Here is a 23,812-nt window from a genome sequence, read left to right as displayed (position 1 = left end):
ATTAGAGAATCACCGTGAGGGTACAGTTACAGATTTATACACTTTTGTGCTTATACTTCCCTCATACAAAGTTTGGAACCCATCCCTTCACCAGTGCCCATTCTCCACCACCCGTAAACCCAGTGTCCCTCCCACCCTCCCCAATCCCATCTCCCCCCCACCCCACCCTGCCACTGTGGCAAGGCATTCCCTTCTGTTTTCTCTCTCTAATTAGCTGTTGTGGTTTGCAATAAAGGTGTTGAGTGGCCGCTGTGCTCAGTCTCTAGCCCTCATTCAGCCCGCAACTCCCTTCCCCCACATGGCCTTCGACTACAATGTAGTTGGTGATCGCTTCTCTGAGTTGACCTTTCCCCGGAACGTGAGGCCAGCCTCGAAGCCATGGAGTCAACCTCCTGGTACTTATTTCTACAGTTCTTGGGTGTTAGTCTCCCACTCTGTTATTCTATATACCATAGATGAGTGCAATCTTTCTATGTCTGTCTCTCTCTTTCTGACTCATTTCACTCAGCATGAAACTTTTCATGCCCATCCACTTGACTACAAAATTCTTGACCTCCTTTTTTCTAACAGCTGCATAGTATTCCATTGTATAGATGTACCAAAGTTTCCTCAACCAGTCATCCGTTCTGGGGCATTCGGGTTTTTTCCAGATTCTGGCTATTGTAAACAGTGCTGCGATGAACATACATGTGCAGATGTTGTTTCGATTGTACTTTTTTGCCTCTCTGGGATATATTCACTGCTGGGGCAATTCTTGTGATTGTCAAAATTACTGGGTTATCACAACACTGCATCCATGGAGCCCTTGCAAGGAAGTATGGGAGAGCTGGTTGAGCATCACAGGAAGTGAGCAGGGGCCCCAGTAGCATGGCTCAAGAGTCCCAACTCCAGGCACATATTTTTTTAATGTTACAAGAATAAAGTAGGTGAAGATGACATGCTGAGGAATAAGCTGGCCTATCCATACATGTCATTGTAATTAGAAATAATGATTGAGGCCAATCATTTAAGTTTTCATGCTTATATGTCTCAGTTCAACACTGTGGCTTATAATAAATATATCCTTATCCTCGTTTTAGCACAGAGCTCCTAAAACCCTTTCAATTTCCTTGGAGATCAAAAAAGGCATCTTCTCTTTATTAGCCACAAAAGGCTAATAAAGAGACTCAGGACAGTGCTTAGGAATTTGCTAGTGGGGTCATCAAGTGGAATTTGGAGGTTACAGCCTCACCCCAGACCTATGGGGAAAGGAGGGAGCTGGAGTTGGAGTTCTAGGTATATCAAGTCAATCTTGCCTATGTGATGAAGCTCCATGGAAAACAAAAAAGACGGGTTCTGGATTAGGGAGCACAGGGAACTCTGAGAGAATAGGTGCCCAGAGAGCCTGGTGCCCATGTGTCCTTTCCTCCCACTGGGTCCTATCCATCTGGAAGCCCGGTGAATGGACTACCATGTCCTTTACCAGTACATAATTGACCTGTAATGGAGGAAGTGAACTATTTCTCAGCATTCCATGAGCCTCTCCGGTGACTTAGTTGGACATGAGAAAAGGGTAATATGGAACCTTCAATTTGAAGCTGACTGGGCAGAATTTAAGGATGTGTATGATTGCAGAGGGCGGGAGTTACCTGTGAGGAGAGTAGGGGGGGTCGGGGGAGGTGAACCCTGGGAAACCCAAGAATCTGCCCAGCTGGACTATAAGATTTCCACTGGTGTCCAGAAACTGCTCAGTGGTGGTAACTGTGGGGAAATCGTGAGGAAACTCCATCATCCATGTTTCTCCCACCAGAATTTGGGGATCCGGACAAAGAGGACTTTGTCTCCCCAAGTTGGAATCATACAGATTATAACACTCCACAGCTATGCTTCAAGAAGAGAAGTTTTACCACTGGACATGAATTCTCTTATACTGCTCTGAGCTCTTCCTGATCAGCACATACCCAGGTATTCCTAGCTCACCTCAGGGTATTATTGCATGCTGCTTGTAGTCTTCCTCCACCTCCTCCAGAGAAATTGCTTTTAACATTAAAAGAGTCTCACAGAAGCTTGAGGGGAAAGTGGGGACAGTAAAATCTAGTCTCTGTAACCCAATGGCATGTTCCTACAAGTCTTGCTTCAAACTACCAACAAGTGGAAGAGGATTGTAATTGCTTCCTTTGCATTTGGTTATTTTGCCTTTGCCTTCTTAAAAGTGAAGGAAGACATTGCAAAAATTACAAGCCCAGACACTTGACCCCTCCTAGAGAATTTGAAGGCAAGAGTTGGATCAAGGATAGAGAACTTTTCAAAATAGAGAAAAATGGTAAACATAATTTAATTTTTCTCATAAAAGACAAGATGACTCAATAGTGTTTTATCTCTAAAAGAGGACATCACATAATTTGTTAACTTTACAAGTAATGGATTCTATGAAATGAGAACTATATGAGTAAATTTCACACATAAGGAGATGTGTGTCTTTTGATGATAGGTAACACAACAAAGTCAGTGTACCTGATATATGCACGGACTCGACATCCTTTGAACCAACTCTGAATTGTAACTGCTGCATCATTTTCCTTTTTCCTAAATCCATCCACAACACTAAAAAAATAAACAAAATTAAAATTGTAGTGTTTTTCATTAGGAACTAATGTATTTCTAAAGTTAATGAAACTGTTCAACATAAGCTTTAGTTTCTTATTAAATGATAATTTTAATTCATATGTCATTTTATGTGAAATTAAAATAATAAAGAATGCAATTCCAAAATCATGAGCTACTTTATGAGTTTTAAAAATTAACCTTTCAGGAAGGGGCCATGTGCTTTCAACAGCTTTTTTTTTTCATTCTCATAATCACCTATTTTGCAACTAATTAATTTGCCCTCTAATAATTAGACAGATTTTTTTTTTAAAAAAAGCAATGTACTCATTTGTCATTATTTTGAAAACATAATTATTTGAATTACTGGTTAAATTGCACTGCACTTACCATGAAAGATTAAAATGCTTGATGATGTCACTCAAGACATCAGTTAAATGAATTTGCCTATAGAGTAACATGAATCCAACACTGAATACCTGCTGTCAATGAAGTCTCAGAAGGTGAATTTAAGGTGGCAGGGGTCCAAAGGTATCTTCAAAGAGGAAATGCCACTGACCAAGCAAGTGGAAGCAGAGATAAACAAATGGGACTATAGGAAACTAAGAGTCCTTTGCACCTCAAAAGAAATAGTGATGAGGATACAAAGGCAGCCTTTGGAATGGGAAAGGATATTCACCCAATGCCCTTCTGATAAGGGGTTAATATCAAGGATATAAAAGGCACTGGTTGAACGCTGTAGCACTGTAGCACTGTCGTACCATTGTTCATCGATTTGCTCAAGTGGGAACCAGTAACGTCTCCATTGTGGGGCTTGTGGTTACTATTTTTGGCGTATTGAATATGCCGCGAGGAGCTTGCCAGGCTCTGCCATGCAGGTGGGATACTCTCGATGGCTTGCTGGGCTCTCCGAGAGGGGTGGAAGAATCGAACCCAGGTCGCCACGTGCAAGGCAAGTGCCCTACACGCTGTGCTATAGCTCCAGTCCAAGGAACTCTACAAAAAAAAAATCCAATCCCATCAGAAAATGGGGTAATGAAATGAACAGACACTTTCTCAAAGAAGAAATTTGAATGGCCAATAGGCACATGAAAAAATGCCCTTCATCAGTAGCCATTAGGGAAATGCAGATAAAAACAACAGAAATATAACGCACACCATAGGGACTAGCACACATCCCAAAGAACAAAAGCAACTGGTGTTGGTGTGGATGTGGGGAGAAAGGGACTCCTTCATTGTTGGTGAGAATGCCAACTAGTCCAGCCATTTGGAAAACAATAGGCATGTTTCTCAAAAAACTAGAAATTGAGCTCCCATTTGACCCAGCAATACCACTTCTGGGAATATATCCTGAGGGTGCAAAAAAGCACAGGAGAAATGACATCTGAACCTGTATGTTCATTGCAGCACTGTTCACAATAGCCAGAATCTGGAAACAACTCGAGAGCCCGAGAACCAAGGACTGGTTAAAGAGACTTCTACACAATGGAATACAATGTAGCTGTTAGGAAAGATGAAGTCATGAAATTTGCTTATAAGTGCATGGTCATGGAAAGTATCAGGCTAAGTGAAATGAGTCAGAAAGAGAGGGACAGACATAGAAGGACTGCACTCATTTGTGAAATATGAAGTATCATAATATGCGACTAACACCTAAGGCTGGTAGAGACAAAGGCCAGGAAAATTGTTCCATGGTTGGAAGCCTGCCTTATGGGCTGGGGGAGAGGGCAGCTGGAATAGAGAAGGGATCACTAAGTCAACAATGGTTGGAGGGATTTCTTGGGAATGCAGATGTATTCTGGAAGTTGACAAAGGACCAAACATGATGGTCTCTCAAGCTCTGTATTGCAAACCATCATACCCATAAGTAGAGAGAGGGTAAGAAGGAAATTGTCTACCATAGAGGCAGAGGGAGGGGTAGGAGGAGGGATACAGGGGACATTGGTGGAGGAAAATGTATACTGGTGGAAGGATGGGTGTTCAATCATTGTATGACTGAAACTCAAACTTGAAAGCTTTGTCACTGTGGCTAATGGTGATTCAGTGAAAAAATAAATAAAGGTGGCAGGGAATAGGTCAGAGGTTTATAAATATAAAAAAATCAACTCTTAGATTTTGTTTAGTTATACCAGGAAGAACTAAGTCCGAAGTTGGAACTAAGTCCGACTTAGACTAAGTCGGCTGAAGACCACCGGAACCTAGCCACAGCCATGCCCAAGGCCCCTCTCCACATGTTCGGACAAGCCTCACGCATGAAGGAACCAGCAGAGGACCCCAAGTGTGTGTAATTCCATCAATGGCCAACATCCAGAGACTTAAAAGCAAGCTCCCAGAAGCGATATCTTACAACCTACTTCTCCCTCTGGGAGAAACTGGCAAGCAACTGAGAGTTTTCTGCCCACATGGGACAGCCTAGCAAGCTTCCTATAGTGTATTCATATGCTAAAGCAAGTAACAGGTGGATCTTATTCCCCTGACCCTGAAAGAGCCTCCAATGCGGCATCATTGGAAGGCCGAGTGGAGAGAGTCTTCTAAAATCTCAGGGTTAGGACGAATGGAGAGGTTACTGAGCCCGCTCGAGAAATCGACGATCAATGAGATTTCATGATTCGTGTGATGCATGATACCAGGAAAAGGTTGAAACAAGACAGTTCTCCATCATTATTTTATTATTCATCCAATTTGTGTAAAACACAAAAATAAAAAGAAAAGGGGGGCGAGGGAGCGCCTCACCGCACCGCGCCAGGCACTGGGCACAAGGCAGTGGCGCTGTCTCTCCCGCCACCCACGTTTGGTAATCTCCAGCCACTTCCCCCACACAGGGGAGGTTGAAGGCAATGATGAGGCACGTGAAGGAAGGAACGGAGCCAAGATGGTTGGTCTCAATCGCAGTTTATTCCATTCCCATCTCCATTCTCCTGAGTCTCCTCCTGCTTCTTCCTCCCCCATCCTACTTCATTATCTCTGTCTGGATCTCAATCTCTTTCTAGCTTCTCCAGCTCTGGCCCTGCGACTCGCCCTGGAATTCGACAGCACTCCCCCCCAGCCCCCTCTCACAGCCCCCTTAAATCCCCCGCATCCAGCTCTGGATGGGGATGCAGGCAGGGGCTTATGCATAGGTGTGGTTACAATCAATAGTGGGTAAAGTTCTATCCCTTAGGGGATGCTTTCACTAGGACAGAATCTCTCTCAGTAGGGGCTTATGCATAGATGTGGTTATAATCAATAGGGGGTAAAGTTCTATCCCTTAGGGGATGCTTTCACTGGGACAGAATCTCTCTCAGCAGGACATCCGCTCTTCCAAGAGCGGAATCCCATGGGTGTGTTTCTCCTCTCTTTGTCCGACTAACATATAAGTATTCATATTATAAATCATTTTGTATGGACATAACAAGAGACACATTTTTTTAACCTAGGAACTTTATTTAAGGTGTTACATACTTGTTTTAATTTTTTTTATTGAGTCACCATGTGGAAAGTTACAAAGTTTTCAGGTTTAAGTCTCAGTTATACAATGCTCAAACACCCATCCCTTCACCAGTGCATATATTCCACCACCTAGAATCGCAGTATTGCTCCACCCTGTCCCCCCATACCCCTAGCCCTCCCCACCACCCCTAGCACCCCCTTGCCTGTGTAACTGATAAATTTCACTTTACTTTCACTTTGATTGCATTCAATATTTCAACAAAACTCACTATTATTGTTTGGAGAGTCTCCCCCCTAAAGTCAGACCTGCTGAAAAGGAAGCATTTGACAATTTGTTTTCCGTTGCTGAGAATGAAGAGGCATGAGGTCGAGTGACCGCACCTAGTGGCCTCACGGTTTTGGGTTTCTGTATTTTAGTATTTTAGTAACTAAGTCCAGAGAAAGATCTGCCAAGAATTGCATCACTGCAAACTTGCACTTCTCAATTATATTATATTCCACATATGAGTGCAATCTTTCTATGTCTGTCTCTTTCTTTCTGACTCATTTCACTCAACATGATACTTTCCATGTTGATCCATTTATATGCAAATTTCATGACTTCGTGTTTTCTGACAGCTATATAGTATTCCACTGTGTATATGTACCAGAGTTTCTTTAACCAGTCATCTGTTTTGGGGCACTCTGTTTTTTTCCAGATTCTGGCTTTTGTAAACAGTGCTGCAATGAACATAGAAATGCAGATGCCATCATCAAGAGACGCATTAAGCTTATAGAATTGCTCTCCGGGGGTCACCTCGATCTCAGACTACAGTGCTCACGCCAGATTAGTCTTTCCTAGCCCTAGCAAGGTCCTAGTCTCGTCGTTGCTTTTGGATCATGACATGACATGCCCATGACCAAGCTCTTAACACAGTTAAGCATTAGGCACTTTGGCCAGGCCCATCTCGATGCCAGGGTAGCACATAATTCACCACTTGCCCTGGGTCCGTCCCGTCCCTCGTCGGGACCCTGCTTTTGGGGGTGCTAGGAAGCAAGGGCAGCTGAGGCTTAAGTCGAGAAAGCAGATGCCGGGGAGTGAATAATATTTGAAGCCAATTAAATCCCATGTTACCAAAGCATATTAATAAATGTCTTTGTCCACACAAAAAGGATATTGTTTTAAAGTAAACCATTCAAAAGACATAAGAGAGGAGAAAGACAATATTAACTTACAATACAAATACACTGTCCTAGCAAGGTCTGACCTTACAAATTAACACAGTTTGATTAGAGGAAGAGCAGATAAACTGGTAGAAGTGGTTACAGATAAACAAAGGAATGGGAGTGACTTGGGAGCACTTTGATGGGCGTGACTGATATACCTAAGCTCCTAGTGGCAAGGGGAGCAGGACAAAGCAATGATATCCAACACAATTTTTATTCCTCATCCTCCTATGATAAAGTTATACGTCTTAGATTAGCTACACATTAAAATGTTGGGTAGCACATAACTAACATTTCATGTTTGCTCAATAAATGGCTAGTAATTTATTTCTTACTTTTGTTTATTTGTTTGAGGGCCACTTTCAGAGGTGTTGCAGGTGGCTCCTAGCTTGCGCTCAAGAATTATTCCCAGCAGTGCTCAAAGTACCATGCAATACTAGCAGCCAAACCTTGGCTGCTGCATGCAAAGTGTGTGCTCCAGCCTTTTGAGGCAATAACTCTTACTTACTACTTAAAAACATCAGAATTGTGTTCTCATGAAAGATTTTTCTGTTCTTGTTCTCTGCTCCATTTAGTGTACATATTTGATTAGATTTATATAATCAGAGAAAATAAATTAAAAAAATGAGAGAAGTATTTCCAACAAAATTCTGTACAGTACCATAAAGTGGGTTACGAAAAACCAGGATTGACAATAAAGCTATTTGGGACAGAGAAGCAAGTAGATGGTGGCAAGATAGACTAGCTACAAGCCTGGCTGAAAAGGAGCTGCAGACACAAAAGGTATATCTGAATCTGGGCCTGTGATGATGCCAAGTCCTGGAGAGCATGACAGTGTTAGTGTGGAGCAGAGGGAAAGCAATGGGAGTGGATACAGTTGCACCACACAGGCCAGAGTGAAGGCTGACAGGAATGCAGCACCATGTCACCTCCAAGACGGAGGGAGCTCCTCTTCCCATCTGAGAGGAAGATGCTGTGGCAGACTGAGGTAAAAGGGTCTGTCAAACGCTGCATCTCAGGATGTTTCTGAGCCAAATTAAACTTATGTGGAGGGCAGACAACAGAAACTGGGAAGATGACTTGTTCTCTATGTTCCTAGGTCCTCAGCTTCTGAAGATTATAAACTTGTTTTCCAGAAACTGTCTTCTACTCAATTTCATTCTCCGATCTATTGTGCTGTTGGATTTTTAAAAACATGAACCTAACCATGTCATTTTATTCTTAAAGCCTCAAGCCGGAGGCTGCAGAGATAGCACGAGGGGTCAAGGTGCTTGCATTGCACATTGTGCACCCTGGTTCCGCCCCCAGCTCTGTATGTGCTCCCTAAGCATACCAAGAGTGGTTCCTGACCACAGAGCCAGGGGTAAGCCTTGGCTTACTCTGGGTACAGACCTTGGGGTATGCTCCACCCTAAAAAAATTTTAAAATAAGCCCCAAAAAGCCATTTCCTTTTTTTTAAATTTTAATTTTATTGAATCACCGTGAAAAAGGTTACAAAGCTTTCAGGTTTAAGTCTCAATCATATAATGATCAAACCCCCATCCTTCACCAGTGCACATGTTCCACCACCAAGCACCCCAATGTACTCCCCTCCCACACCCACTCCCGCACCTGAGTGGTGAATGATCTTCACTTATTCTTTCTATACTTTGAATACATTCAATATTTCAACAGAGAACTCACTATTATTATTTGGAATTTTCCCCCAACAATCAAACCTGCTGAAAAGGTATTACTTGATAATTTGTTTTCCATTGCTGAGAATGAAGATTATATGAGCTTTTGGATTTCTGATATTTTAGCTCAGTTCACAGTCTAGATGCATTTCTATAAGAAGTCACTGGGTGCCAAAGTGGATTAGTAGACTTTTTTAACATTACAATTAAGATAATTAGAGCTTTTTCTTTCCTTTTAACGTATCTATTTGAATGACTGAAACATTAATCTATTCTTCCTAAAAAGTGAATAAGGAATGCAGATATACCTACTACTTCTTTCAGACTAATATATTAGTTTCAACCTTCTCTCTACTTATAAATGTTATTAGAAATGCAGAAGACCAACAGTCCAATATCTGCTTCTAGTTTGTGTTTTCTATTCTTTCCTGGTAGTAATGCTATCTTAAAATACATTGTCAACAAGTCAACAAGTCAACAAGTCAACAAGAAGATTAAATCATCTTCTATGGCAATGTATATAAGGACAAGCATACAAAATACTAATAATAAGAACTGTATATCTTAAGCCAGTGGAAATGTTTCAAAAATAACTGGGGCTGGAGAGATAGCTCAAGAGGATGAAAACAGGCAGGAGGCCTGAATTTGTCCCTGGCACCACATGGTCCTCTGATCTATGATCCTATCTGTGAGCTGGGAGGAGCTTCTGGGAGTGTTACAAAAAATAAAGTGAATAACTTAACTAAAAATGACCAAGAGTCAGATTACTATGAAATTTTAACTTAAGTGCTGAAATATGTTTTTCACATACATTTTTTTCTGTTGCTTTATTCTTAACTGCTTAAAAAATGAAACATGGATTCCTGGGTTACCACTGGGACACCGAATACTCATGCAATATGTCACAAACTGCTAGACATTTTACGTTTAAAATGAAAAATGCGGATAACACTTTATTTTAATGGTATATTAATTAGTTCCAAATTACAATGAAAATCCTATAGCAGTGAATAAAATATGACATCTACATGAATTTGAAATAAATTTATTATGATTAGTATTATCACAATGAATACTAAATGAATTAATAATGATGAAAGACCAAAAGTATTAAAAGAAATGTAATAAAATATTGAGAAGAAGCCTAAAGTTTCTAGTCACTTCATTATCAGTTGAAAAAAATAGTATAACCGTGGGTAACACTATATTTATGTGTATCATTAGTAGCTAGGAATTATCTGACAATAAATAGTAAATGAAAAAATATGTAGTTCCATAGATTTCCAGTCATATGCAAAGATATGTATTTTATACACCAGCATGCCATGTTTATTATAATGTTATTATATGTTCTAGCCTCTGAATAAAATAACAGAAGAAAATACCATACTCTTTGCTCTCATTATCTATGTGACTTGTAACAATGTTAGACATTAGGAATAGAATTATACTGTTCGCCACCAAGCAATATAAGATGTCTGCTGATTTCCCTTCTCTGAAATTAGAACATTCCTTGAACATTTCCTAAGCTGAAATGAGCAAAGAAACAATAAAAGTTTTTCATATGAAAAATAATTTTGAGTGTTATAAACCCCACAAATAACCTATCAAATCATACCTGGTAAGACTGAAAGTCACACACAAATCCCTAGAAAGAGCAGGATTTCCATGATAACTCGGCTTGTAGAGTTGTTCTTGGGGAGTATTTTGGGGGCGGTCACACTCAATTCATGCAAGTGTCACTCCCCACCTTTCTTTGGAGGAATGGTGATTACTTAGGACTCCTTCCCAAGGTCAGGGACACAGGTGGGTCTTTCGTGACTAAGTGGAGAACTATCAAAAAATCAGGGACACCTATCTGTTGACAGTGATGTAATAACATGTTTGCATATTGTTTTGTTATTAAGACTTAAGGATCTCAAGCTACTAGTTAACCTGACACATGCTAACAGGAATGCTAAGTTGTCCCTCTTCCACTGAACTTTTAGAGTGGGACTTCCTGATGTGATGCTGAGTGTCTCGTCTAGTGTCCTGCTGAGTCTCTTTGTGATTGACAATGTATTGACATCTCAGTGTGCATAATGCTTCACCTTTCAATCCTCCCTGGAATAGTATTCTAGACCCTTTTTTCCCAAGGAGTTAATTTCTCAGATCATTTGGGGATTAAAAATAACAAAAACAAATTTGTGTTGATGTATATATCAACAGATGGATAGATAGAAGCACGGATGTGTATATACATATATATATATGTATACATACATATATACATATGTATGTACGTATGAGGTTTCAAAAGGAATTTTCCAAACCATTGCCAGTGACGCTTGGCCTAGTTATACAGATCTGGTAGCTAATGATCCTGTGAGAATAATGCTGCTAGATCAGAGGTGCCTGGGCCAACAGGGCTAAACCTGGAGGTACCTGGGGGTCATATGATGCTAGGGATCAAACTTGGGGTCTATAAGAAATGCATGCCAGCTCTTTAAGGTATCGTTCTGGTGATTATCTATCTATTGATATACTTGAACATATATGAACACTTTCTCTCCTTTTACTATAATATTTATGACCTCCAGTAATAGGTTAAAAATAGGATTATCGTACATTTTTCTTGCTAGTGAATTAAGTGAAACCATATATATCATATTATTATTGGTTTTAGGATCACATTATCAAACATTTACTTTTATTCTCCATTCACAAAAATGTAAAAACACTTAAGTACTTTATGGGTAATGGTTGCATAGGTTTATATACATATAAAATTAGTGAGCTGTACTCCCACAGTTTATCACAGTATATCTCATGACATACATATATATTAACAATTATTTGTTTTAAAATGACTAACACTCATGAAAAGATATTAAATCTCAACTGACTTTTTGACATCCATTGAGTTGATAATATACATTTAAACCTCTGTCCTCATTCCTTATAATTAGGAATTTATTGGGTGCAATGTGCCAGAGGATGTTACTCTTTTTGGATTTAAAGCCATCAGATATTTAAAATATTTAAGTACAGTAGGAGTATAAATTTAAGAGATGAGGCATAAGATTAAAGAATGTCTCAAATTAAGATTAAAAATGTTCCTACACTTTCACATAAACCTTCTTTCAGCATTTGGCAGAAGTCAGTTAAGATATACCAGGAAGAAGGGAGAGAACACCTGTTCATAACAGAAAGCTCTAATTTAAATCCAAGCAAGAACTCATATTCATCTAAGTAGCTATTTGCTTAGGTTAATAGGACCAGGTTCATTACCCAAGTTCAACCAAGCCCAGAGGAAGAATGTATTCAGAGGAGGAGGGAAATGGAGGTGGGGTGTCAGTCTGACAAAATTGTAGAGGCAGAATTTGGGGGGGGGGCATGGGTGTGATGTGGAAATTCATATTTTAAAGAGGTCTGCTGTTGTACTCCAAAACAGACAGCCTTGTAAAACAAAATTATCACAGTAAAAAATTAAGTTAAAAAAACTACAAAATCTGCAACTAGAAACTAGTGATTATCTTCGTGTTAGAAAAAAATTAAATTTAGGAGAGAGGAGATGGAAAACAGATGGTAGAACTGGCCTGGCTTAGGAATCATTACGTGCTATTAAGGCACTTTATATTGATGCAGGCCAGTCACAGCTTCTCCTAGATCCCTTACCAGAGTGTAGACTGTCCTCATCACAACAAGACCTTACCAATGGCCCTTAGTCCTTGTCTATGTGATGTTCCAGGCATAGGCTTGATTCAAAATCTCTCTACCCCAATCATACACTTTGCAACTAGATGTATCAGAGGTCATCTTTGGCTGGTAGTTTAAAGTTTTCTAGTACAATCTTCCAGTTGAAGACCTCTGGAACCCAGCCACAGTCATGCTCAAGGCCACTCTCCACATGTTTGGACGAGCCTCACACATGAAGGAACCGGCAGAGGAACTCAGGTGTGCGGGACCTGGAGACGAGATCTCCAAGGCTGCTCAGATCAGGACTGGGCCTCCTCCACCCAGATTCCCCATTTTCCAGTAACTAGGCAGTCATACCCAGAAACTGACCCTGGTGCCATGTAATCCCATCAGTGGCCAACATCTAGAGACTATAAAACCAAGCTCCAGGAAGCATGCAGCTGCAGTGCAGCCGCACAATATCTGATAGTCTAGTTCTCCCTCTTGAGAAACTAGCAAGCTACCAACAGTTTACTCTTCCCCATACGGGGAAGAGCCTGGCAAGCTCCCTGTGGCGTATTTATATGCCAAATACAGTAACAATGATGGGTCTCATTCCCCTGATCCTGAAGAGTCTTGAATGCGGCACCACTGGGAAGGATGAGTAAAGAGAGGCTGCTAAAATCTCAGGGTTAGGATGAATGAAGACATTACTGGGCCTGCTCAAGCAAATCAATGATCAACAGGATGACAGTGATGCAGTGACACAGTACAATCTTCTACAGCAGTACCATGGGAATAATGCAAATTACAGTATGTTTGTTGTATTAAAATGAAACGTGTTTGTGAAAGCACTGGATCCACTTCTCAGCAGAGAGCAGTAAAAGCATCTCTCCTCGAGGATGTGGGGAGAAAGGGACCCTTCTACACTGCTGGTGGGAATGCGGACTGGTTCAGCCCTTTTGGAAAACAATATGGACGATTCTCAAAAAATTAGATATTGAGCTCCCATTACCCAGCAATACCACTGCTGGGAATATATCCCAGAGAAGCTAAAAAGTATAGTTGAAATGACATCTGCACTTATATGTTCATTGCAGCACTGTTTACAATAGCCAGAATCTGGAAAAAAACCCGAGTGCCCTAGAACAGATGACTGGTTGAAGAAACTTTGGTACATCTATAGAATGGAATACTATGCAGCTGTTAGAAAAAAGGAGGTCATGAAATTTGCGTATAAGTGGATCGGCATGGAAAGTATCATGCTAAGTGAAATGAGTCAGAAAGAGAAAGACAGACATAGAAAGATTGCACTCATCTGTGGAATAAAGAATAACAGAGTAGGAGACTAACACCCAAGAATAGAAGAATAGTAGAAATAAGTACCAGGAGGTTGACTCCATGGCTTGGAAGCTGGCCTCACATTCTGGGGAGAGGGCAACTTAGAGAAGGGATCACCAAATATAATGCGGTCAGAGGCCATGAAGGGGAAAGGTGATGCGGGCTGAATGTGGTCTAGAGACTGAACACAGTGGCCACTCAACACCTCTATTGCGAACCACAACACCTAATGAGAGAGAGAGAACAAAAGAAAATGCCCTGCCACAGTGGCAGGGTGGGGTGGGGGGAGACGGGAATGGGGAGGGTAGGAGGGATGTTGGGTGTACCGGTGGTGGAGAATGGGCACTGGTGAAGGGATGGGTTCTCAAACTTTGTATGGGGGAAACATGAGCACAAAAATGTATAAATCTGTAACTGTACCCTCATGGTGATTCACTAATTAAAAATAAATAAATTTTTAAAAAAAGCATCTCTCCTCACTCCCCTCTGCACCCCCACTTTCCCTGCACCCTTAAGAGTTTCTATAGAGAACCTGGGTCTGTGAGAGCAGTAATTGTACTGCGGAGCATCTGCATTTTAATAATTTTCCGGCAGAGAAGGCAATTAAAAGAGATTTCAGCTCTCTTCCCATTCATCACATCTCACCTTCTGTATCACATTTTCATCTTTTATCATCATCACAAACTTGCTTTAAAAAAAACCCCAATGAGCTGCTTGCAAAGAGAAATAGATGATAAGATTGTCTTCTCTAGGAAAGAAGAGTATAGACAGCACAATTATAGGTATGCCTGAAAGGTGAAGCATTATATATATGGAGAGAGCAATACCTTGTCAATAATGAGGAGACTCGGTAGCACTGTAATACAATGCCACATAGCATTACATCAAAAGACTCTGCTCTAGAATTTTGATAGAAGAGTGACAATTTAATTCATTCCTATTAGCATTTGACAGGTTAACTAGAGAAAAATCAAAATAAGATTATGGGGAAAATTAACAAAGATTAATGGAATGGTTTCCAAACTCTTCTTTCTACAAAACAGACCCAGTAGATCATAGAGGCTATATCAATAATTTAGAAGAATAAATATGAAACTAGTCAAAATTGAAAAATGGTCAACAAGGTATGCTGGATAACACTGGGTTTTTCTTGTTCTTCCCCCAGGGATCTTAAGGTTTACTGAGCCACTCCCACAAAAGTGCAACTGAGGCACACCCAATTCCCATCAGGCACTAATAATCCTATATTGCTTTTCTCTTCCTTTTATGTCATTTGCATGGTTTATTTAGCAACGTCCTTTTTGTATAGACACAAGAAGACAGTTGATGCTAACATGGGAATTAATTGACTCCAAAATAATATTTACTCTTGGGCATCCATATTTACTTAAGTCTCAGTTGCTCTTAGTTCCTAGCACTCCAAGAGCAAGGTCCCAACAAGGGACTGGATGGACCCAGGGCAAGCTGTGAGCCACCATGGCATCAAAATGGGCCACACCAAGTGCCATAATACTTAGCTATAAGAGCACAGTCACGGACAAACTCTGTCATAACCCAAAAAAGAAGTAACTGAATGAGGACCCTGTTGGGGTTAGAAAAGACTAACCTGGCCTGAGGACTATGGTCTGGAATATATAGCGAGATGTCCCCAGGAAAAGCCAACCCTTAAGCTTAATATATCTCCTACTGTGTTCATACAAAATGACATTGCTAGAAATATTATAAGAAGTACATTTATTACGACTGTTCAAATGGATTACTAGCTGAGAAAAGGAGAAATACACCTCGAATGGAATCAATATACCTTGAATGGAATCCTGCCCTTGTGTGGATCTCCTAGTAATCTGGAGTGCTGAACTCTCAGATGAGATTTTGTCCTTGAGTTAATCTCTTGAAGGAGATGCTTTACCTCTCTTTGTTGTTATGGTAATATTCCACCCCACCTTTGTATCCCCACCCTTCATGATTTCTATATAACTTGGCTGTAAGAGGGGACTAGACTTCAAGAAGGAGATGCTGAGAAGGAGAAAGTGAGGACTAGACTCTGGGAAGGAGATGAAGATGAGACACTGGGACTACATGTTGGTAATGAAAAAGTCAGGACTAGACACTGAAGACCAGATGCTGAGGACTAGGGTGTAGAAAGTTGATGACGAGATGTTGAAGCTGAGGAGGAGAACTTTGGAGACATTGGGACCAGAAGGAGAACCAGATGATAATGATGACTGGAAGTAGAAGACTATGAAACTATGCCAGATGAGGAAGAAGATACAACAAAGGAGAGGACTTTGAGGTCCACGAAGAGACTAGGATGATGGAACTCTGATGACCGGGACTATGACTACGACTGCCCCATAAAGGCAGAGGTCGGACTATGCTGGAGGGGAGAGAGAAATAAACCAACCCCCGACCAGCCTAGAGCCCGGTTCCTGTTCCGCTGTTTCCCCTGTCCTTTGCCCACTGCTGCCCAGTGTCAGGCCTGGGGAGGCAGCTCTCAGCCACGAACGTTTGAGTTCTCCTCAAGTTCATTGCAGCTTTTTTCTTTTACTTGGAAACTTAAAAAAGCACTTAGATTTTTCCACCATGCAACATCCTAAGCCTGAGACTCAGTCACTCTAATAGGCTGGTGAAAATACTAATGTCCACCAAATATTTCCTGTTTGATCAACAGTCCAGAGGTCTTGGGGGAGATTCAGTAATGTGCAATCTCCCTGCTCCCTGGCTCTGTTAGCAGCTGGCAGTAGCTACTGCCCAAATTGCTTCTCACTTTTGAGTTCCAGCTTCTTCTTTTGGGAGAAGCTTCTCTCTTCTTCATGGAGAGCCAATATTTGATCTCAATATTTGATTTGAAGATTGAGTAATAATCTTCTAAAAAGTAACCTTTCCACTTCAGAGGGATTTAGGTGCTGACTTAATAACCTTTTATTTGCCACCTTCTTGTTGCCAACATAGAATGAAGACATCGCAAGAAACCAAGGAAGATCAAAGCTGTTTCCTTCAACTCTTGGTGGATTTACAATGGCATACTCACGACATTTGAATTTCTGGATTTTGGTATTTGCTGGCATTTACTCCATCAGATTATTATGGAAGGTAGATAATCTGGTATGGAGGGCTGGAAAGATAATGCAGCAGTTAAGGCATTTGCCTTGCACGTAGTTGACCCAGGTTTGATCATAAGCATCCCATAAGGTCCCCAAAGCATAAAGAGTGATCACTGAGCCCAAGACCTAGCATTGCTGGGTATGTCTCCAAAACAAAACAAACAGAAAAAAGGAATGGAAGAAAGGAAGGAGGGGAGTAACGAAAGAAGAAAGAATGGAAGAAGGAAGGAAGGAAGGAAGGAAGGAAGGAAGGAAGGAAGGAAGGAAGGAAGGAAGGAAGGAAGGAAGGAAGGAAGGGAAGGAGGGAGGGAGGGAGGGAAGGAAGGAAGGAAGGAAGGAAGGAAGGAAGGAAGGAAGGAAGGAAGAGAAAAAGATCTGGTCTGTCGAGGAACTGAAGTTACAGGCTTTAGAGTTGGACAACTTGGCTTTGAGAGTTAGTAGCTTTGTAAGTTCACATAAATTACCTATCTGCCTGAATCTCATGTTCCTTTACTCATGTGAAAATAGAATCAACATGCATACACATTTCACAATATTGTATCACTGTATCACTGTCATGTTGTTCGTTGATTTACTTGAGCAGGCACCAGTAACGTCTCTATTACACTCAGCCCTGAAATTTTAGCAGCCTCTCCTTACTCATCTTTCCCAATGATTGGAGGCTCTTTCAGGGTCAGGAGAATGAGACCCATTACTGTTTTTGGCCTATCGAATACACCACGGGTAGCTCGCCAGGCTCTGCCGTGTGGGTGGGATACTCTTGGTAGCTTGCTAGGCTCTCTGAGAGGTATGTATGTATCTGTTATGCAAGGCTGGCGGACCCTGCCCCCTGCTACAATGATATTGCAATTATATAAATATGATTCATAGTCATATGTCACTTAATGATATTTCAGTGATGGACAGTCTTTAGGGCAGTGTACCCAATAGGTTAAAATTATAGCTCACTATCCTAGGTAGGTTTGTATAATTTCACTTTGGGGCACTGGAACCAAGGCAAATTGCTGATGGACCCAGTTCTCATATTGTATCCTGGTTCTCAAGAGCAAGACCTATGTCTGAGAATTCAGTGTTCAGTCTCCCATTATATTTCCTGTGAGAAATGCAGATTATGGCCATAAATAAGATTCAAAGAATCAGAATCTGAATGTTATCAAGATTCTCAGGTGATTCTTGGGCACACTAGAATTAGTGATTTAGTCAGTGACAGTTGGGACATAAAAATTATGGTAATTTCTCAAAAAAGTTGACTGCTTTTTCACAGACAGCTTTCCCTTCTATCTGAAAGTAGATCATTCTTCTTTGGTATGATACAGTTGCTGTTGGAGGCTTGGCGTGTTGTATCTCCAAATTCAGTATTACCACTGATTTATATAGAAAAAATGATCTGAGCATTCTCACCTCAGTAACCAACCACAGGAACAGAGTGATTTTGGGTAGCATGCAAGCATATAAATTAATACTTTTAATTTTTCTTTTGCCCCAAAGATATCAATACCTGCTTTCTCTCTCTCTCTCTCTCTCTCTCTCTCTCTCTCTCTCTCTCTCTCTCTCTCTCTCTCTCTTGCCTAAATAAGGCAAACAGGGATTTTAAGTCCTGGGTGCCATTTCAGGACTTTACTTTATGCTGAAAATGTTAATGATAATAATAGTGATGCTAACGTATTTTTCATGACCTAACCCTAAACTTTTCTCCAAATGGTTTCATAAATCTGAAGATAAAGGTTATTATCAGAAACCAGGTAGTGAGGATCAATGTTGGTAGTGAAAACTGCAGAAATGGTGTCTTTTGCCACGGTAGTATTTCAACAGGCTTTTCTAGAATACAGTTCTTGAGCTTCAAAAATGTGAAGTTAGGGTCAGAGTGATAGTACAGTAGATAGGGCATATGCCTTGCATGAGGCCAAACTGAGTTCAACCACTGGCATCCCATAAGGCCTTCAGAGCACTACAGGAGTAATTTCTGAATACTGAGCCAGGTGTAACCCCTGAGCTTCACTAGGTGTGTGCCCTCTCCCTCCAAAACGTAAATTAAAATATTAATTGGTAGCAGTGTGAAAAACAAATGAAATGAGTTCCTCGTGCAATGATCAGCAAATAACCAGTGCTCAAGTAATGCTGTTTCACTATCTGTTCATCATTATTCTTACTATTTTTAGTGCCTGTACCCTGTAGCAGCCCATGAAAATTAGGAGAGCTGGAGCAATAGCCAGTGGGGAGGGCATTTGCCTTGCACGTGGCAGACCCAGGTTCGATGCCTCCGCCCCTCTCAGAGAGCCCAGCAAGCTACCAAGAGTATCTCACCTGCACGGCAGTGCCTGGCAAGCTCCCCATGGCGTATTCGATACATCAAAAACAGTAACAAAAAGTCTCATGAGACATTGCTGGTGCCCCTTTGAGCAAATTGATGAGCAACGGGATGACAGTGACAGTGATTTGCTTTATATTTATCTGTTAAAAATAAATACAGGGGTTGCCATAATTTCTAAAGGAATGTTAAATATACTTATCTAGACCTATAGAGTATATCACTCCTTAGCTATTTTGGGGTATCACTATATCACTGTCATCCCATTGCTCATCGATTTGCTTCTGTCCATTGTGAGACTTGCTGTTACTGTTTTTGGCATATCGAATACAACACGGGTAGCTTGCCAGGCTCTGCCCTGTGGGCGAGATACTCTCTGTAGCTTGCAGGGCTCTCTGAGAGGGGTGGAAGAATCAAAACTAGGTCAGCTGCGTGTAAGGCAAACACCCTACCCGCTGTGCTATCGATCCAGCCTCTAGTTATTTGGGGGTATTTTATTTAAAACAGGACCAATGATGGGATTAACTAAGATTTGTTGTGCATATCAGGAATGACGACTGATAATGGAGACGTGAAACACGTTTAAGTCCAAAGTGATGCTTGCCACGTGCAGTTTCAGAAGTGAGGTGGGGATAATCTTCCCCCACTACTATTTACAGCAGGGTGTAAACTTGAATTTTCTCCTTGCTGTGAGGGAGAAGCCGTCATGAGCTAAATGCTAGAATAAGTTCATCCCTGCAAAGTCTCCCTTCTTGCTGGTGCTTCCATTCCTCTGCCTCGCGGCTGTTTCCAATCCTGCTCAGCTTTACTCCTTTGGGGAACTCCTGCAGACAAGGCTGCCCGAAGTCCATGGCTTGCTGGCACCTTTCTGGGCGGTGGCGAAGTGCAGTCTTCCAGAGCCTTCGAGGTGGGTCCTTTGATAGCGTCACCTGAGCGAGACCAGTGAGTCTCGGGAAGGAGGGCTTCAGTGGTCTTGACATTTCTGAGACCCAGATCTCCAGGGGGTGGGGTAACGCCCGAGCAGGACCCACTTTCCCTTGGCGAGGACAGAGATCAGAGGTGCACCGGTGGCCCGCTGCATCTCTGCGGTACCTTCCAGAAAGTCGAAGCAGGTAACGCTGGACTCCCTCCGAGCTACACACACGCCCCCCTGCACAGGGGCGTTCCTGTCCGGTGGGCTTGTGAACGCGGGGCTGCAGGAATCCTCCGCAGCTCGGCCACGTGGGGGATGGAACCAGGAAACGGGGCCCGGGTGCCCGGACAGTGCCACGAGAACCCACGAGCCGGGGTGCAGCCGGCGCCCCGCGGGCGACTCACCTGTTCTTGTAATAGTAGTGCTGACCCAGGACCTTGGACCGCGCCTGCAGGAGGGCCAGCGTGGCCATGGCCTCGGCGGCGACTGTGCCCGGGTGTTACTCTCCGTCGCCATGGCGACCGGGCCCGACCAAGCCGCACTGCCCGCCGGGGGGGACGGCGCCGCGCGCCCGCGCCTCCGCTCGCGCTCCTGTGTTTCCGCGGCCCCCGCGCGGTCTGGGCTGCTCGGGAGCGGGGGCGGCCGCGGGGCGCGGGGCGGGCCGGACCCCCCCGGCTCTGGGCCGCGGGGCTTGGCGGCGGCGACGCGCGGGGCGGCCCCGCGGCGGGGGGAGCGCGTGGAGGCGCCGCGCGCGGTTCCGGTTCCGCCTCCCGCCCGCTTCCGGGGGCGCCGCGCAACATGCTGGTGCGCCGGGCCGGGCCGTGGCGGGCGCCGTGCTAGGTGGCGAGTGTGCTCGGGCTGGGCCTCGAGGCCGGGCGCCAGGGTGTCGTTAATGTTCGGGGCTGCCGGGCGCTCAGCGATCGGAGCTCCAGCCGCCGGGAACAGCTGGTGAGGCTGGCGGCCCGCGGGGGTGGGAGCACCGGCGCCGGGGAGCTGGAGTGACGCGGGGGGAGAGGCTGGGGGCTTCTGGAGGGGTTGGCGAGCCCGAGAGCCCGAGGCCCCCTCGCGTGCCCTGTCCCCAGCAAGAGGCAGCTGGAGGAAGGCGTGCTGTGTGTGCAGCGGCTGGCCTGGGCTGCACCCGGTCAGGGCTGGCCGAGAGTCCCTTCCTTGGGGTTGCCAGCCCGAGCCCATCCCCAACCCCAGCACCGCAACAACTCCGCCCCTGCCACAGGGGTGACAGGGACCAGAGAAGGAAGACCGTCCCCATCCAGGCCTCTTCCACAACTCCCTGTCCTGGATTCACCGTTAGACCTGGTCTTTTAAGGTCCAAGGCCGTACATGTGTTAGGGAAGCTGAATAGTGAGTAGAGACATTCCTCTACCCCCCCCCCCCGTTTTTGTTTTTTTTTTTAGCTATTCCAAGTTGGGACTCTTGTACCTGTCAATGCATTTAGCCGCCACCTCCTAGACCAAGTGAGAAGTGTGTAGGTTTGTCCTGAAAATGTCCAAGACAGGATTAAATGCGGGGGGATGGGAGGGTGGGGACTTAGGGGTGTCTCCTACCTGTCCCTTTTCCCCAATGCCTCTTCATGCTACCTGTATTGCCTAGACTCTAAAAGTGCTTTTACAGAAGCGGGCACACACTCCTTTTCCCCAGGACAGCCCCTGTGACAGCTCATGCACCCCTGACCCCCTAGGACAGCAGTTGTATTGGAGATTGTCCCCTTTCTGATACCCAGAATCGTGAGACACATTGTAGCCCGCCCTCCTGTGAGGCACTGGTTTGGGGTGTTTAATGGTAGGCTCCCTTCTGGTGCCTGTCCTGTTGGTTCCCCAGGGCCCTGGTCCTGCAATTAAACATAGTACAAGTTGTGAAACAAATCAGCAAAGGAGCCAGTTCACTACTCTGAAATTGTGGCTATAAGCCAGTTCTGCAGCAAAAGAGAACTCGAGGAAATCAACATGTCTTTGAGCTTTAAGAATTTCTTTTGTATCACTGAATCATCAACAGTTGCAAGGAACTTCTTGCCTGGTGCCTTTTGAATGGAACCAAGTCTTTCTAGAGCTTATTTCATAATGAATGAACCTGCAGGTAGAATCTTTTTATTTTTTTTAAACTTTTTGTGTTTTCGGGGCTACACCCTGCTGGGCTCAGTGTCACTCCTGGTGGACTCAATAGACCATAAGTGGTATGGGATGGAACTCGGATCACTGCAGGCAAGACAAGGGCCCCTACCTTCTGCACTACTTCTTGGGCCCCTATACACCTTTTAAATTGTCATGTTTCCTATAAGAAAAGGAAGTAACCCTTGGTTTCCGTTTTCTAATGAACCATTTTGGTTGTTTTGTTTTTGCAAGGTGGGGTGTTGGGTCCCCTAGCAATGCTTAGGACTATTCCTCACTCTGAATTTGGCACTGAGGGACCATGTGGTGTCTGCACTGTATCAAGGCAAGTGCCTTAACCCCTGTACTCTCTTCAGCCATGAACTGTTGTTTTTAATGGTGATGTGAGATGTAAAAGTGAAACACACTAGTGTTTAGTCTTGCATTGCCATTTCATATACTGGCAAGTAACCTTCAGGCCAGAGCAATAGCACAGCAGGTAGAGTGTTTGCTTTGCATGCAGCTCCCCCAGGTTTGATGTCTGGCACTTCATACGGTTCTCCAAACCCGCCAGGAGTGATCCCTGAGCACAGAGTCAGGAATAAGCCCCCAACACCACAGAGGATGGCTCCCAAACACTAGCACTGTAGCACTGTTGTCCATTGATTTGCTCAAGCGGGCATCAGTATTGTGCCTCCATTGTGAGACTTGTTGTTACTGTTTTTGGCATATTGAATACGCCACGGGGAGCTTGCCAGGCTTTGCCATGCAGGCGGGATCCTCTCTGTAGCTTGCCGGGCTCTCTGAGGGACAGAGGAGTTGAATCCAGGTCGGCCGCATGCAAAGCAAACGCCCTACCTGCTGTGCTGTTGCTCTAGTCTGGCTCCCAAACAAACAAAAATATCCTTCTTATAAGACAGGACCTAGCAGGTTTCTGTTCTCCCAGGAGCCCTTTTAATAAGGTTTCACCATTTCGTGTCTTCTCAAGGCAGAGAGGCGAAATACTATGAGAACCGGCCTGCTCACTGTATTCCTACTAAGTTGTAGGGTAGGTGATAAGTAAAAATGTAAGAAAGACATCTGCATCTTCTCCCTCCTACCTCCTACTCAAGTCATGATGAGGTACACACCTTTATCATGCAGAATGTCCCTCAGTTATCTTGAAAATTCTTGTCCTGTTTCCACATGGTGCCATCCAACTCACCCTCTGTGACTGAGCTAGGATAGCATGATGCCTGCACTCTCTTTTCGACTGAAATTCTTTATTCTTTCTTTTTTTTTTTAAGATTTTTGTTGTTTATTTTTTATTTACTTTTATTTATTTATTTTTTTTGCTTTTTGGGTCACACCCGACGATGGACAGGGGTTACTCCTGGCTCTGCACTTAGGAATTACTCCTGGTAGTGCTCAGGGTACCATATGGGATGCTGGGAATTGAACTTAGGTCAGCCACGTACAAGGCAAACCCACTGTGTTATCATTCCAGCCCCTCC

General features: G+C 43.4%; 2 protein-coding genes across 4 annotated transcripts in view; one reads left to right on the top strand and one right to left on the bottom strand.

The window, feature by feature from the left end:
* SPATA17 (spermatogenesis associated 17) overlaps positions 1-20,888 on the bottom strand; it is a 167,717-nt gene extending 146,829 nt beyond the window's left edge. For both annotated transcript variants that reach the window (XM_055144650.1, XM_055144651.1), the window contains exons 1-2: positions 20,622-20,888; positions 2,494-2,583 (exon numbers count right to left, since the gene is read on the bottom strand). In XM_055144650.1, coding sequence (XP_055000625.1) covers positions 2,494-2,583; positions 20,622-20,689 — 158 coding nt within the window. In that variant the 5' untranslated portion in view covers positions 20,690-20,888. The remainder of the gene's footprint in view (positions 1-2,493; positions 2,584-20,621) is intronic.
* Positions 20,889-20,976: 88 nt separating this feature from the next.
* GPATCH2 (G-patch domain containing 2) overlaps positions 20,977-23,812 on the top strand; it is a 150,837-nt gene continuing 148,001 nt past the window's right edge. For both annotated transcript variants that reach the window (XM_055144584.1, XM_055144585.1), the window contains exon 1: positions 20,977-21,165. In XM_055144584.1, coding sequence (XP_055000559.1) covers positions 21,110-21,165 — 56 coding nt within the window. In that variant the 5' untranslated portion in view covers positions 20,977-21,109. The remainder of the gene's footprint in view (positions 21,166-23,812) is intronic.

This window comes from Sorex araneus, chromosome 7 (genome assembly GCF_027595985.1).
Source record: "Sorex araneus isolate mSorAra2 chromosome 7, mSorAra2.pri, whole genome shotgun sequence".
In the NCBI taxonomy this organism is placed as follows: domain Eukaryota; kingdom Metazoa; phylum Chordata; class Mammalia; order Eulipotyphla; family Soricidae; genus Sorex; species Sorex araneus.
Note: the sequence above shows the minus strand (reverse complement) of the source record. Positions and strands in the feature narration are given on the sequence as shown.